Source organism: Elephas maximus, chromosome 18 (genome assembly GCF_024166365.1).
Source record: "Elephas maximus indicus isolate mEleMax1 chromosome 18, mEleMax1 primary haplotype, whole genome shotgun sequence".
NCBI classification, from domain to species: Eukaryota; Metazoa; Chordata; class Mammalia; order Proboscidea; family Elephantidae; genus Elephas; species Elephas maximus.
This window is the reverse complement of record NC_064836.1, coordinates 72,660,039-72,677,023: the sequence shown is the minus strand read 5'-3', so window position 1 is coordinate 72,677,023 and position 16,985 is coordinate 72,660,039. Positions and strand designations below refer to the sequence as shown.

Sequence of the window (16,985 nt, the reverse complement as noted above, 5' to 3'; positions counted from 1 at the left end):
AAAATAAAACTGATAATTCAACTATTTTTAGGTAACCAGTAGGAATAGCAGCTTTTCATTTCTAACCATGAGAATGTGTACCTTATGTCCAAATCAAGAAACAGCTGTCTTAGATTTTAATATCTAACTTTAATTTCTAACTAGATCTTAATTTCTAGTTTTGGTATGCAGTTCAAGATAATAACAACAAAGAAACACTTCAAATTGGTGGAAACAGCTTCCACAACTTTATGATAATCAATAGCATTCTTTACACAAAAGCCAATTCTCAAAACCCTAACATTTCAGAACACAAAAATAAATCTGAGTTCATAGATTTCCCCCTTCCAGTTCCAAAAGTGGCTATTCTTAGAGTAAGTATTCATTATGCAAAATTTAGCTGGATCAAGAAACATTCATCCAATGCAAATATCAATTCAAAACACAGATTTTATATATACTTGATTTCATATCTCTCTCTTTTGCTTCTACTCTAGAAAAAAGCAGGAAATGGTAAATATCCTCATTATAAAATTCTTACCAAGGACACTGACCTTTTCAAGCAATTCAGAAAAGGTAGGGGATTAAGGAAAACTCCTGAGATGAGGAAGGCAGTCTTCACTGTGTCCACAGAAGCCACTGACTGGGAGCCCTCTCTAGCTCACCCCGCTGAAGACACCCCACTTGTGCTATTTATGCACATGTGCTCAATTTGCTTTACTAGAGAAGCCACAAACACTCCCTTGCCAACCAAACTTGTCCGTTCCATTTAGGGCAGAACACTTTTTGGGACATTCATCTCCCCTCCCAAGAGAAGCTAGTTCAAGTACACTCATAAGCATCTTTGGTTACAAGGACAATATAGTGTATAGATGTTGTTAATAACGGTTCTCCCACGGCTAAGTCAAGTCTGGAAAAGAATCCTACAGGTATATATATGTATATATAAATGTAACCTGCAGTTTCTAAGCTCCTTGCAAGTCATTACTTGAAGTCGACGGCAGCCATCTCTCCATGGGGCCACTCACAAACTTCCTGTAATGCAAGTGATGCGATTCTCCAGTCCCTTCCAGGACAGGCTAGGTCTCCGAGGGGCACACAAAGGACAAAAACATGTCCAGCTGATTCTTCACAATAATCTCATCTGGATGCAGCTTGTGGGGTAGATAGTGGGCCAGAGTCATTTCCCAGGCATCAACAAGGTATACTCCAACCCCTGAGAACATTTTCCGAAGGATGGTGTCCAGCTGAAAGTTGTACCAGTCGCTGCTGAAAAGGCTCGCCTCGGGTCCCAGCTCTTGGGCATTGGCCGTTCGGATGACCACTACAGTCTTAGGGCTTCGATCCAGGAGCTGGATGACTGCTCGGCGAATGTTCCTGAGCCGCCGGATGTACACTTCCAAGGGGAAGGTGCTGAAGTGCGACCATATGGCTATGGCCACCACCGTGTTCTTCCCTCCCACGATGCCATTCAGCTCATTTGCCACATAGCGCAGCTCGTTGCTGAAGACAGTTGTGAAGCGAATGGGTGGACCGTGGCAGCGGTATTTCAGCAGGATGTTGTGCTTCTTGTCCACCGCAAGAAAGGGACCGACATTCTTGGGACTACCCAAGTTAAACTCTCCTAAATCTGAAACAAGGAAAACTCAAATTCATAAAAACATCCAATCAAGCATATATATCTTGATTATTCTTTACGGAGTGGCTTCAAAGAACAATTTTCAAAATAAAAGTACAATGTTGAAAGGTACAATACAAACATAAAGGGAATACCCACTTTACTGAACCCTTGCCCACTTTAAATCAATGGACCTTTACTATTTATTATTGAAATTGTTCAAAAAACATGATGTTACAAGTAATACCATCAGTGATCAATTCTATGTCTATGCCTCAGAAACAAAATGCCCTGTTTCACTTCTAGCTATTGAGCCAAGAAACCCTGCAGTTTCCATTGATCAGTGAATATTTAAAATTCAACTTGGAATTTAAACTTACTGTTCTAACAGATAAATATTATTTCTTCCAGGACAAGGACTATAACTTCTGGTTTTATATGAACACACACTAGCAGGTAAATGCCTCTTCTTGAAATAAGCTAAAGATAAAAGAAAGGAACGACCATTATTTTTTACTTTCGATTTCACTCTAAGTTTGGAAAATCCTATTACTGCCCTAGAGAAGAACTATCTCTACCATGCAAATAACAAAGACAGTACAACAAGTTAGAATGTCCTTAGCCCTCCCCTCCCTCTCTCCTTTATCTAAGTCCAGCTTCAAGGTCCAGCTCCTCTGAAATCTCCTGAAGGCCCCGGGAGGTAGCAACTGACTCCCTCTTTGCTATTCCTAAAAGATTTCTGTACAATTCATTTATCACTTAACACACGTCCCACAAGGAAAGAGGGTCTGTTTCATATCCCTACATATTCCCGTAAGTGCCTAGCAAACAAAAGTAAATTTTGGAAATCCAATTCAATTAACATTTCCTAAGCACCTATTCGGAAACCCTGGTGGCGTAGTGGTTAAGTGCTACGGCTGCTAACCAAGAGGTCAGCAGTTCAAATCCGCCAGGCGCTCCTTGGAAACTCTATGGGGCAGTTCTACTCTGTCCTACAGGGTCGCTATGAGTCGGAATTGACTCGACAGCAGTGGGTTTTTGGTTTAAGCGCCTATTCAGAAACCCTTGTGGCATAGTGGTTAAGAGCTATGGCTGCTAACCAAAAGGTCGGCAGTTCAAATCCGCCAGGCGCTACTTGGAAACTCTACAGGGCAGTTCTACCCTGTCCTTTAGGGTCGCTATGAGTAGGAACAGACTCAACAGCAATGGGTTTGGTTTGTTTCTTAAGTACCTATTCAGGAGCCCCGGTGGACAGTGGTTAAGAGCTCAGCCGCTAACCAAAAGATCGGCAGTTGGAATCCACCAGCCGCTGCTTGGAAACCCTATGGGGCAGTTCTACTCTATCCTATAGGGTCGCTATGAGTCGGAATCGACTCGACGGTGTTGGGTTTGGTTTTGGGAAGCCCCTATTCGGTGCCAGCTACTATAAAGTGCTACAAGCCAACAATGTTCAGATGAATAAGTCACAAAAGTCTTTGCTGACAAGAAGTTTACAGTCAATTTTGAAGAAGTAAAATCAGATTATAATTGTCCTCTTACTTTTTAGGTTTAAAATAAATGTTGCACTTTTTTTTCCGCGTAGTCCCCAGTTTCTCTTCTAGGCTTTCCTACCTAATTTATTACTACTTAGCATCCAGCCCCACTTAAGATGCATATAAGCTCCAGCTATCGTTCCTTCTTTTGATTAAGATCAAACACTGACACAAGGCTTTATCAAGTAAAAATCTGTCTGTAGAGGATATGGTGAAAATGATCGAGATAGCCAACGCGATCACTGCTATCAAAGGAAATGACGAGTTCCATCATTACAGCCAAAGAGTAAAACAACTGTAGACTCCTGGAGGGCCCTGCCTGCCTGGTCAGCACCGAACCCTGCCTACCATCCTGCCATATAAATCATCTCCCGCCTCCTGAGTTTTATTTCTATTCTTTATCAACTAGAACTCAGCCGTCTATTTTGATTTTAGAAAAATAAAAAGCAAAACAAAAGCTAGAAAATGACTTCCCACTTTTGGGGGCAATATCCATATCCCCCTTTCCTGCTGAAAATTAAATCTGAAACTAACCTGATGCAATAAGAGCTGATGAAAAACAAACATCACAAAATGATGACTCACAACAAACCATGCGAATTTACTTCGTGAAAGGCCCTGCCAATATATAGCTCTCAAAAACACTTTTACAAAACGGTTTACCAACTCTCTAAACTGTAAAAAAACTGTAAGCAGGGTCTTTATTCCCAGCCCTAGGGATCCATCCATCCTCACCCCAACCATAGGCTTTCCAAGAAGAGAAGGCCCATTCGTATAAGGTGTGGCCCTTCAGCCAATGTGGTTTTGTTCTGACCCTGGAGAGCCATCCCAGGCCCAGCAGAGAAACCAGGACACTAAGAATGCTTACACAGACTCCCTTGCTGGCAGGCAGTCCCACCTCAGAGCCACACCAGTGGAAGGCCCAGTGAATGACACCAGGAGAGCTTTGCTGCATTAAAATGGAGCCACAGTGGGCTTGGCTACTTCCCTCCAGTTGAATCTACTGTAACCTTGAGTTGGACCACACATAACTAGGGGCGAACAACTGAAAATGTCCACTTATATTTTACAACCAGAATATTAAAAGTGAAAGACACACACCCCTCCAGGGTTGGGATGCCTCCTCAGTCCTGCAGAGAGAGAACTGCTGCCTCACATGGTGCCTTTCTTCAAGCACCTGAGTGAGTCTGTGCTGTTTTCAAAGCTGATTTCATGCTTGTGGGAAAGAGTTACGAAACAAAAAGCAAAGTACCAACCTGGAACAAAGGTAGTAAGGTATTCAAACCACTGCCTGATGGTTGAGTCACCAAATAAATACACGACTTTCCTTTGTAAGCATTCTGTAATGTTGTCGGGGTCATTAAACCGGCGCATCCTGAGCCTTCTGGGCCTCCACTGGTCTCGGTAATAGTACCCAGAAGGAAAAGTTCCTGAGCCTTGAGATAGTTCTGGGTTGTCACTGTCTAGAATGAAAAAAGAAAAATAAGAAATTTTCCACCAACAAACCATAGATGGAAAATGTTCCCACACAATTCTGTCCATATACGTGCTGGACTGCTGGCATGTGGGCAACATATCCCGCCGTCATATCGCAAAGAAATCCCAGATTTTCCACTGTTACAAGAGGCTCTCCTTTGCACAAAATGGGAAGATATGAAACGAGGATGAGGGTGTTGGTGGACAGAAGGGAGAAAGGGGCCCTGGAGCATTCCCTCTGATTAGGCACATTTTTATCATAGTCAAAAATAAACGGAGACAAAAAACAAGGAAATATGTGGATGTAAGTATTGCCCAATGTTATCCCAGAGTAAGAAAGAAATTTCTCATCCAAAGGCCTTTGAGGCAGTTAACAACTTACATTCCTGTTACCACACATGCAGAGTGATACTAGCCTGCTGTGTCACAGCCTTCTAAAAGGAAAGTTTTAATCCATGGCTCCTACAATCAAATTTTAATTCAGAAAACCACCGCTTAATACAGAGAACTAGTGACATAGAGTCTAAATAATTACTTCCCACCATGCAAAGATTTCCAAGATCTTTATGCACAATGAACAATACCGAAAGTGCATCGGCCATGGGTGCTCGTGGGTGTAGCCTGGCTACACGCGATAACACAAGCGCCAGGACACCTTCCGGAGGGAGTCAACACCCTCTGCCCTGACGCTCCCCTTGGAAGATGTCACTGTGGAAACCACACGCTTACATGCTTCAAAACAAACAGCGGTAGCTCACGTTTCTTGCAAGCTTACTTTACATCAGATACGGATTTGAGCAATTAAATGTACTATCTCATATGATGATCACAACAACCCTCGAAGGTAGGCCCCATTATTATCCCCATCTTTCAGAACAGTTAAGCAAACTGACCAAGGTCCCAGAGCTAGTAGGTGGCAAAGCCAGTAACCGGTCCAAGCAGACGACCCCGAAGCCCATGCCCTTAATCACTGTACTAGACCTCCTCTGAGAAAAGACGGTTACGGGTGCCAGCCATTTCTTTACGGCTTTTTTTTTTTGAAGAGGTATACTTATTCCTTTCTAATAGGTGTTCAAATCTAAAATCTTCAGGAAGCCACCAATCATTTTATATCACTTCCTTGCATGCCCCAAAGTTCAACCTTGATCATAATCCAATCATTCCAGTCACCCACTAGACCACAACTTGCAATCTAAATTTTACATGATTCAGAAATTTAACTGAGTCCTCCATTTGTGACTATTTTCGGCTAAATCGACTCCTTGATGTCATCCATTTTATGCAAAATTATTTTCATTTGTATTCCCTTCAAAGATGCCCTATTTGCTCATTCACTCTTTTTTTTCCTTAAACCCACTATCCTCGAGTCAATCCCAACTCATAGCAACCCTACAGGACAGAGCAGAGCTGCCCCACAGAGTTTCCAAGGAGCGCCTGCTAATTCTTCGCAGGTTCAGGATCCAAGTTGAAAGGTAAACAAGGTTTTTAAAAGCTTTATTGGGCAAATGAGATTGTCAAAGTAAAAATGGGGATAGGGTAGATATTTATTTGGTTTATTTAAAAACAATTTCTCAACATGTTACCAACTGTGGGTTTACCATGTCACCACACCTGGCCTGAAGCTTTGTCATTAGATCAGTACGTCATGACTGGAGAGGCTAAAGAGCTTCAGGGAAGACACCTGGGGCCCAAAGAAAACATTTAGCAGAATGGCAATTAAAAGTTATTTTGAAGTACAATTTTTAGCAAGGTTAATTTAGTAGCTAGAGTCGACTGTTCTGTGTCAAATACATGTTAGAAAGACAGAGTGTACATCACAGAGGAAACAATTACATTTCCATTCAAATGTTAATTATATTTACTACCAGAGGTAAGCCAAGCAAAGCAAATCAATTACTGAACCTGACATTATTTTTTTAAACAAGTCACACTAGAGAGCATAATCGCATTTTTAAAGTGACATGAGTGTGCCTGCACTGCCCTCTTGTGGTCAACTGGGACAGGAATCATTTCCTGACTCAACATGATTTTTTTTTTTCGTGGTGTAGTGGTTAAGTGCTATGGCTGCTAACCAAGGGGTCAGCCGTTCGAATCTGCCAGGCGCTCCTTGGAAACTCTATAGGGCAGTTCTACTCTGTTCTATAGGATTGCTATGAGTCAGAATTGACTCGACAGCAGTGGGTTTGGTTTTTGGTTCTGAGGTGGTGTTTCAAAAGTCAGTAAGTTTCTTAGAACTCAGGATATATTTTCACGTCAGATAACTAAAAATGAAAGTCTCTTAAATTGATAAAGTAACCCCTAACGTACTATGCATGTGAAATAAAACAAAAATGAGCTATCACTCAATTTTATGGTTATCTTGAATACTGGTGCAGAAGGGAAAGGTTTAAACAGAGGCATTGGTAAAAACAGGTAGGGGGATCTTTGTACAAAATCAGAGGGGATGTTTTTGATTCTTTGAAAGCAAAGTTCCCGCATCTCTAAAATGGCTTGGCTTCTCTTGCTTTTCCCCGAAGGGTGAGTCGCACACCCTTCATCAGCCATGATGGGGGCCATGTGTGCCACAAATAGGACAAAATGAGAGATGAGAAGGCAGGACTGACATCTCCCTAAGCTGTCTAGAAAAGGCTGGAGGAGAGGGGTATGTGTGAATCAAGTGGCGCAGAGGTTAAGAGCTCAGCTGCTAACCAAAAGGAAGGTCAGCAGTTTGAATCCCCCAGCTGCCCCTTGGGAACTCTATAGGACAGTTCTACTCAGGCCTATAAGGTTGCCATGAGTCAGAATCACAACAGAGTTTTTTGTTTATTAATGTACCTTATACGGTACAGAATAATCTGTAGGCTTATAGAACAGTAAAAGACAGGACAAAGAAGCATGCGTGATTTGTGGGGGAGGGGGACGGACAAGACAGAGAAGGAGCAGGGTCAAGGGATCCCTGCACCAGAGGACGCCATGAGCACAGGAAAGCCTGGACGCCGCCTCAGTAGATACAGAATGGGGACAGTGTGTGAAGAGCCAGGTAGGCGCGCCCTGTCCTGTGCGGGCAATCTGAGAAGGGCCTGGCTACACAGTAAGTACAGTGGCTTGAGTTTGAGTTTGAGCTCCTCCCACAAAACCTGGTGAATTCGATTTTTTTTTTTTCTTTATATTTGAGTCCTCTAAAAGCTAAGCATTTTACGGAGGAAAGCTAAAGATGTTTTATAAGTAGAAATATTTGTAGATTTACAGAACACGAAAGTTAAAAGGGGCCTTGATAAGGAGCTAGTCCAAATACCTCATTTAAAAGTGCGGAAAGCAAGTCACACAGTGATCGAGTCATTTGCCAGCATTCCTCAGAGAGTGGTAGAGGCAGCATTCAAACACAGGCTGTCTGTGTGCAAAGACAAACACCGTATTTTTCCACAAATAACGCATCCTCACATACAATGCGTGGCACACCCTGCTTACGAAAATAGTGAAGGTGGGTTGTGAAGCTGGCAAAAAATGTATAATGTGCATATTATTTGCATTAAGATACCTTACATAGCATGATTGACAGGTTTTCTTCCCTCAAATGACATCAGTTAGCTAAGGTTTTATATGCAGGATATAAGCCCTCTAATACTGTAGGTTAACTACGTGTTCTGTATCAAATTATCGTTCCAACAATTGGCAAAATACTCGCCTTTAAAGTAGCTTTGTCCCACTTGCTATGATAGCATTTCTTCTTTGCCATTTTTTAGGAAACTATTACCAGAGAGAAGTCTTGTCCATAAGGACACTCACTAGTTTAGCTTTCACTGCACAACATGAAAAACACTCTATCACATGGATACATCTGGATTCCAAAGCAAAGCAAACCCATTGTTGTTGAGTCGATTCCAACTCAAAGCAACCCAATAGGACAGAGTAGAACTGCACTATAGGGCTTCCAAGGGGCAACTGGTGGATTCGAACTGCCGACCTTTTGGTTAACAGCCGAGCTCTTAACTGCTGTGCGTACTAGGGAGTTGACTAAATCCCACTACTGCAGATGAAGCAAAACATCAAGATACCCCTGGCCACCCTCCCAAGCATGGTTAAGGGGTAATAAAAAAAAAAGTGCCAGCTCTCTAACTATGAGACTCATCTCAGTCATCCCCTGTATCCTCAGTCTGGTCTAGCACTTGGCACAGAGCACGTGGCAAAAATGATGACCCAGTGAATGAGTCTCTGGGCCTTGGTTTCATCATCTATGAAACTACTGGTTATGTTGTAGGGCTGCTGTGAAAATTCAATACTGTAATAGTGTAAAAGCAGCCTGTTAACAGTAAAGGGCTATCTGGGGTGCTGAAAACATTATGTTCTAACGCTACTTTATTCATTTTCTATGGCTTTGTAACAAATTAGCACAAACTTAATGGCTTAGAAAAAGGGACATTTGTCATCCCACAGTTCTGCAGGTCAGGAGTCCAGGCACTGTGTCACTGGATTCTCTGCTCAGGGTCTCACAGGCTGAAATCAGGGTGTCAGTAGGGCTGCATTCTTTTCTGGAGACTCTGGGGAAAATCTACGTTCAAGCTCATTCAAGTTGTTGGCCAAATTTAGTTCCTTGTGCTTGAAGGACTGGGGCTCACATTTCCCTGCTCACTGTCAGGCAGCGGCTCCCCTCAGCATCTCGAAGCCACCCATATTCCTTGCCATTTGACCCCCTCTAAAAATTTTTTTTTTTTTATTTTCAAGGCCAGGAATGAAGGATCTCCCTCATGTGGAATCCCTCTCACACTGAGAATCTCTTCCTTCAGGAAGTCTGATCCTGTTAAAGGCTTACCTGATTAGGTCAGGTCAACCCAGAATAATCTCCCTTTTTAAAAATCAAAACTGCCATATGATATAACCTAATCATGGCAGTGACACCCATGATATTTACAGGTCCCTCCAACACTCAAGGGAAGGGGTTATATAAAAGGCATGGATCATTGGGATTCATCTGAGAATTCTTAGTTACAAAGATATACACAAAGGTAAAACTTTGTTGTACTATATACTTATCCTTCCTTATGTGTGTCCTGTTGTATTATAGCTCAATAAATAATAAAAAACAGTAATGAGCTCTAAAAATTTATTTTATTACTATTAGATCTAGTCTTATCTCAAACTCTCAAAAAGCCCCCCACCCCCAAAATATGAAGTCTAGTTGTTACTGAGGTTGTTGTTGTTAGCTGCTGTCAAGTCGGCCCCCATCTCATGGTGACCCCATATACAACAGGATCAGACCACTGTGATCCACAGGGCTTTCGCTGGCTGATTTTTCAGAAATAGGTCACCAGGTCTTTCTTCCTAGTCTGTTTTAGCCTGGAAGCTCCACTGAAACCTGTTCGGCATCACAGCAGCATGCAAGCGTCCACTGATAAGACAGACGGTAGCTTGAGATGCCTTGGTCAGAAGTCAAACCCTGGTCTCCTGTAAGGAAGGCCAGAATTCCACCACTGAACCACCATTGCCCCCTGTTGGTGAGGTCAGAGGCCAGGAACACTCCCAAACTGTTTAGCTATGGAGGACTGGGGACCACAGTACAGGCTCTAATGAGAATCAAGCAGCAATTCTGTTACAGGCGAGGCCAGTCCGGAGCCAGCCTCTGGCCTTGATCTGTAGTCTAATTAAAACCTGTTTCTTTGCTTTGGACTGGAATTACACACACTCACAAGGGTAGCACTGGCACTCTCAAGCAAAACGCATCTTATATGCATCAATATGCATCTTAGAAGAATTTTACCTTGTAGGAAAATCAATGAACTAATACATAACACAATTTCTTAGTGAAAAAAACTTCAACACATTGGATTCACAAGTGAAATAATAAAAATGAAAAGGCTATGAGCTTTTCCAAGGCTAGGGTAAAGAAAGTACAAGATGAGCCTGGACTACTTTGTGAGATGAGACAGTAAGGAAGCGTTCCCCAAAAAAGAATGAGAGCATGTCAAAAGCACACAGAGGCTAAAAAAGTTCAATTTAAGCAACAAAATAAATAATGATAGTATTGATTACAACCCAGAGAATAAAATAAGTACTCATGAGTCTATACTGATATAAGTAATTAAATAAATGGGGAAGATGAGACAACTCTTCCTTACTGAAAATTTCCAATTAATAAAGGTCAAAGGAATTAGCGATAAAAGTTACCACGAGAAATAACTGCTTCGAGCAAGATCAACTGATGGATGCTAAAACTAATGGGTCAAAGTTTAAGCAGAAACAGAACGTTTGCAGAGTCCTGTATTAGTTCTCTGCTGTAACAAGTTATCACAAATGTAATGGCTTGAAACAACACAAGCTGAATCTCTTACAGCTCTGGAGCCCAGAAGGGTCATCGATTTCACTGGGCTAAAACCAAGGTGTCACCAGAGCCAACCTCCCTCTGGAGACCCTAAGGGAGAAGCTGTTTCCGTGTCTTTGCCAGGTCCTACAGCTGCACACCTCGATCCATGGCCCTCTGCTCCCTCTTCTGAGCCAAGAGTGGAATACCTCCAAATTTCTCCCCGCTTCCATCATCACATCACCTTCTGTCTGGCTCCCTCTTACAATGACATACGTGACCGCATTTCAGGCCCACTCAAATAACTCAGGATCATCTTGTCTCAAGATCCTTAATTAATCACACATGCAAAGTCTCTTTTGTTCTATAAAGTTACATTCACAGGTTCTAGGGATTAGGACTTGGATATCTTTGGGGGTCATTCCTCAGCCTACCATAGTCTCAAATATCTCCCCAGAATAATAAGTAAATACAAAGATACAAATAGTAACTTTACAGTGGAAAACCCTGGCAGGCCCCACTTGCACCAAGTGATCAAGGTTAACATTGCTAACATATCTCCATCATGTTCCCCTGGAAAAGAACACAGTATCATTTCTGTGCTATTTTGCCAAAATGCATAAGCTCATTCTAACCACAAGAAAACATCAGACAAACCCAAACTGAGAGACATTCTACAAAACACCTGACCGATACTCTTCAAAAGGGTCAAGGTCATGAAAAAAAACAAAGACTGAAGAATTGTCACAGATTGGAGGAGACTAAGTTGGCATGGTGACTACATGCAATGTGGGATCCTGGACTGGAATTCTGGAGCAGGAAAAGAACATTCGTGGAAAAGCTGATGAAATCCAGATAAATTCTGTAGTAAATAATACTGTATCCAAAAACCAAACCCACTGCCGCCTGGTCGATTCTGACTCATGGCGACCCTATAGAACATAGTAGAACTGCCCAACAGTCTCCAAGGCTGTAAATCTTTATGGGAGCAGACTGCCCCATCTTTCTCCCGAGGAGCGACTGGTGGGTTTGATCCACTGACCATTCGGTTAGCAGTTGAGCACTTAACCACTGCACCACCAGGGCTCCCATAAAATTGTATACAGGAATTCATTAGTTCTGCAACTCTTATTTAAGTCTAAAATTATCTTGAAAGGAAAAAAATCATTTTAAAGACACCCTTGATTTAGGGTCTCTGAGCGGCCCCCAGTGGTCAAAGAGTGAACTTCGGTGAAGTCCAGCCAGGTTGGGCTCCTTTGATACTCCATAAAAAAAGCAATCTAATTATGTAACTGCTACAGAATTCAATGCTAGACCATTCTGCTCCTACTGATTCATGGTTGCTTTCTTCCTCTAAAAATCCATCAAAATCCTCACTAGTTACTGAGTCTGTCTTCTCTTTGCTGATAGTACAATACAACAGAATAGCACATCACAAGCAGGCAGGCACTACGGGCTGATCTCCAAGATGGGTCAAGTGCAGGTAAACCATCCAAAGTTCTTCCCACTGACCATCCCGCTGGACACCCAGAGATATCACAAGGTGGGCAAGTCAGTCTCCTCCAGACAGTCAAGGCTGTGGGAGGGAAGGGCAGATGCAGAACGATGGGGCCTCCTAAGAACGGCAGACGTGGGAACGAGTGAAGACCACACTACTGGTAGGGGGTGCCGTGTCTACCCACATCTCTGCCATGGGGTGGAGGCCCAGACAGACTGCAGATAAGTATTTCCGTTTATGATGTTTCAATATGTATCCTCTAAAACTGGCAACTTACCAGGTTCAGATAAATCAAATGCAGCTTTGATTTAGAAAATAATATTGGCATCATTATTCCCTGTACTTGAGCACAGAGAATGTGACCCAGCTGAAGGTGGACTCACAAGGACTCAACAAAGACACATCAACTGGGCCCTGAGGTGTAAAGACAATCAATACGATAATCTTGGAAAATATCCTTTAGGGAACCTTTCACACAAGCCAGAACACAAAAGATATTCCATTTGTTGGACCATCGAGGACCCTCTGACTGTCATTACTGCAACCTGTACCAACGACAGCTAAGAAGTAATTCAAAGTGCAGGATCACAGTTTCTAGCCAACCTGTGAAGAGATGAAGCTTTCAGTGGCCTCACCCATTCTGTAGTGTTAACATATACTAATGACTCTGTAATGTCCTTGGACTTGGGCAGACACGGCCCTGGCCCCATGCCTGTCCGTTCTCCCATTCTTGTCTATTCTGTAATACTTCCTTAGACTGGAGCAGACACGGCCGTGGCCTCATGCCTGTCCATTCTCCCATTCTTGTCTATTCTGTAATACTTCCTTAGACTGGAGCAGACACGGCCGTGGCCTCATGCCTGTCCATTCTCCCATTCTTGTCTATTCTGTAATACTTCCTTAGACTGGAGCAGACACGGCCCTGGCCCCATGCCTGTCCATTCTCCCATTCTTGTCTATTCTGTAATACTTCCTTAGACTGGAGCAGACACGGCCGTGGCCTCATGCCTGTCCCTTCTCCCATTCTTGTCTATTCTGTAATACTTCCTTAGACTGGAGCAGACACGGCTGTGGCCCCATGCCTGTCCGTTTTCCCATTCTTGTCTATTCTGTAATACTTCCTTAGACTGGAGCAGACAAGGCCGTGGCCCCATGCCTGTCTGTTTTCCCATTCTTGTCTATTCTGTAATACTTCCTTAGACTGGAGCAGACACGGCCGTGGCCCCATGCCTGTCCATTCTCCCATTCTTGTCTATTCTGTAATACTTCCTTAGACTGGAGCAGACACGGCCGTGGCCCCATGCTTGTCCCTTTTCCCATTCTTGTCTATTCTGTGATATTTCCTCAGACTGGAGCAGACACGGCCGTGGCCCCATGCTTTTCTGCTTTTCCATTCTTGCCTATTCTGTAATATTTCCTTAGACTGGAGCAGACATGGCCGTGGCCCCATGCTTGTCTGCTTTTCCATTCTTGCCTATTCTGTAATATTTCCTTAGACTGGAGCAGACACGGCCGTGGCCCCATGCCTGTCCGTTTTCCCATTCTTGCCTATTCTGTGATATTTCCTCAGACTGGAGCAGACACGGCCATGGCCCCATGCTTGTCCGTTTTCCCATTCTTGCCTATTCTGTAATATTTCCTTAGACTGGAGCAGACACGGCCATGGCCCCATGCTTGTCCGTTTTCCCATTCTTGCCTATTCTGTAATATTTCTTTAGGCTGGAGCAGACACGGCCGTGGCCCCATGCTTGTCTGCTTTTCCATTCTTGCCTATTCTGTAATATTTCCTTAGCCTGGAGCAGACATGGCCATGGCCCCGTGCTTGTCCGTTTTCCCATTCTTGCCTATTCTGTAATATTTCCTTAGACTGGAGCAGACATGGCCGTGGCCCCAAGCTTGTCTGCTTTTCCATTCTTGCCTATTCTGTAATATTTCCTTAGACTGGAGCAGACACGGCTGTAGCCCCATGCCTGTCCGTTTTCCCATTCTTCTCTATTCTGTAATATTTCCTTAGACTGGAGCAGACATGGCCGTGGCCCCATGCTTGTCTGCTTTTCCATTCTTGCCTATTCTGTAATATTTCCTTAGACTGGAGCAGACACGGCCATGGCCCCGTGCTTGTCCGTTTTCCCATTCTTGCCTATTCTGTAATATTTCTTTAGATTGGAGCAGACATGGCCGTGGCCCCATGCTTGTCTGTTTTCCCATTCTTACTTATTCTGTAATATTCTTTGGACTTGAGCAGACACAGCTCTAGCAACATGCTTGTCTACTTCCCACTTTTGCCTTTTTGAATATATGCCAAATAAAACTTTCTTTTTGCTTTACTAAACTTTGTGATTTTTTTCCCCCTACAACACTCTTCATTAGGAAAAGACGGAATTCTTATAGCTCCTGATAGGATAGCGGAGACCAGAGATACAGACTGACAGTGTCCTGTCTGCATCTGAGCCACAGGCAAATTTTATTTAGCGCACAAAGTGCTTTAAAAAGTTCTGAATTGGATGCCAATGTTTTAAGATCTGGAGATTTCACATTTAAAATGTAAGATTTCCAGTTTCTCATGGGAAAAAAAAAAATCTGCAGATCTGGTAGCACTGTTCTACATTTCTGCGTGAACACAGCTGGAGCTGAGAGGCTACTACCCCTTTAAAGGGTCCTCGCTCTGGGTTCCTTCCTCACCTCACCTTCCCCACCTCTCACACAAGGTGCAGCAGATACCCAGCCTGACAATTCATGTGCATCACCTGCCTAGCCCCTGGCCATGAATGTCTGTAGTACCTGCCGTGTGGGATGGCGGTTGAAAGGGCCTGCCATCTGTGTAAGTCTCCTTAATAACACTGATCCTTTCTTTCTAAAAATCACTATAGCTAATCATGTCTATTCTGCAAAAACAAAATGCATAATCGTTGTTGTTATGTACCATCAAGTCAATTCCAACTCATAGCAACTCTATATGACAGAACAGAACTGCCCCATAGGGTTTCCTAGGCTGGAATCTCTATGAGAGCAGACTGCCACATCTTTCTCCCAGGAGCAGCTGTTGGGTTCGAACCGCTGATCTTTCGGTTAGCAGCTAAGTTTAGCCATTTGTGCCACTGGGGGTCCTTTAGAAGTCAAGTCCAAAACCAAATCAAACCCACTGCCATGGAGTTGATTCCAACTCACGGCAACCCTATAGGCAGAGTAGAGCTGCCCCATAGGGTTTCCAAGGCTGTAATCTTTATGGAAGCAGACTGCCACGTATTTCCCCCAAGGAGTGGCTGGTAGGTTCAAACCACAAACCTCTTGGTTAGCAGCCGAGTGCTTCGTCATTGCACCACATAATTTACACTTCTGAATTTCATTCTTTTATTATTAGCAACATCCTACACCAGTGAATGAGAATCACCAAAAAGGTTTGTTAAAACCTGGGTACCTCTGCCCCGCCTCCCCAGAGTTTCTGATTCAGTAGTCTGAGTTGCAGCCCCAAGAATTTGCAATTCTGGGAAGTTCCCTTGTAATGCTAATGCTGCTGGTCGGGAGATCGGGCTCAGAAGCATTCACTAACCTAGTGCTTTTCCATTTAAAAACTTTTCATGACAGTTTCATACACATTTCTTGAATATGTCTAGAACAGAAATATCCAACTAAACTTTCTGTGATAACAGACACATCCTACATCAAATATTGTCCAATATGGTACCCACTGATCACATGTGACTATTCAGTACATGAAATATGGCTGGTGTGACCAAAGACCTAAATTTTTAATTTAAATAGCTGCCATATTGGACACCACAATTCTAGAGGTCCTTAAGGGGCCAAACGGGGGTGGGGGTGTCGTGGGGGGGACACAAGCATAAATAACAAAACCCAGAACTGTATACGTATTGGGGAACACAATCAACTCATAACAATGTCTACTTATCGTTTTTTTTTTTAATCAAACGGTCCTTTCAGTATTTTCAATTATGTCAAGAAGTTATCATGCCATGTTAAAGGAAAAAAAAGCTTTTGTGGTATCAGTGAAACTACAGCAGCTCACACTGCTTAGCAATAAATAAATTGTCAAGCTCTTTTCTTTTTACCTTTTATTCTCCTGGGAACCACAGTCACCCAATCAGGTCCACTCGAGTTGATCGGCATTTTGATATTGACACCACTTTAAAAGCAATAAAAATAACACAAGCTTAGATTTAGGAACATTCATTTTCCATTATGTATCTTTATTTGCAAATAAAAAAAATGGACATGATTTCACAGGGCCTTATTACGACTAAATATACAGTGAAACCTGTGAGAGCCAGAACTCAAAGGTACTGTCTTGTTTTTCCGGGTCTCACACGTTTTCCACCTTTGATAGGGTGCAGTCTTACCACTTTTTTAACACTTGTTTCAGTGGAAAATATTTGAGATTTCCTTCTCTGATAGGTTTTCACTCACACAGTTTCCGGCTTTCGCAGGTTTTACTGTACTTAAAAATGTTAACCAACACAATAACTAATAAATAACCTATAGGTCTCTTAGAATAAGCAGATTATAAGATTTCTTATAAGACTATAAGAATTAAATAGGTTTTTAATATTTTTTCACACTGAGCACTGCTTATCCCGGCAAAAGGCTGTA

General features: G+C 42.8%; 1 protein-coding gene across 2 annotated transcripts in view; it reads right to left on the bottom strand.

Annotated features, from left to right (window-relative positions):
* Positions 1-207: 207 nt before the first annotated feature.
* NXPE3 (neurexophilin and PC-esterase domain family member 3) overlaps positions 208-16,985 on the bottom strand; it is a 36,300-nt gene continuing 19,522 nt past the window's right edge. Inside the window, exons 3-5 of one of the 2 annotated variants that reach the window (XM_049857956.1) lie at positions 16,448-16,521; positions 4,386-4,592; positions 209-1,609 (exon numbers count right to left, since the gene is read on the bottom strand). In XM_049857956.1, the coding sequence (XP_049713913.1) occupies positions 1,059-1,609; positions 4,386-4,592; positions 16,448-16,521 (832 nt within the window). In that variant the 3' untranslated portion in view covers positions 209-1,058. Of the gene's footprint in view, positions 1,610-4,385; positions 4,593-16,447; positions 16,522-16,985 lie in introns of both variants that reach the window. The other variant, XM_049857957.1, reaches the window with a different exon arrangement.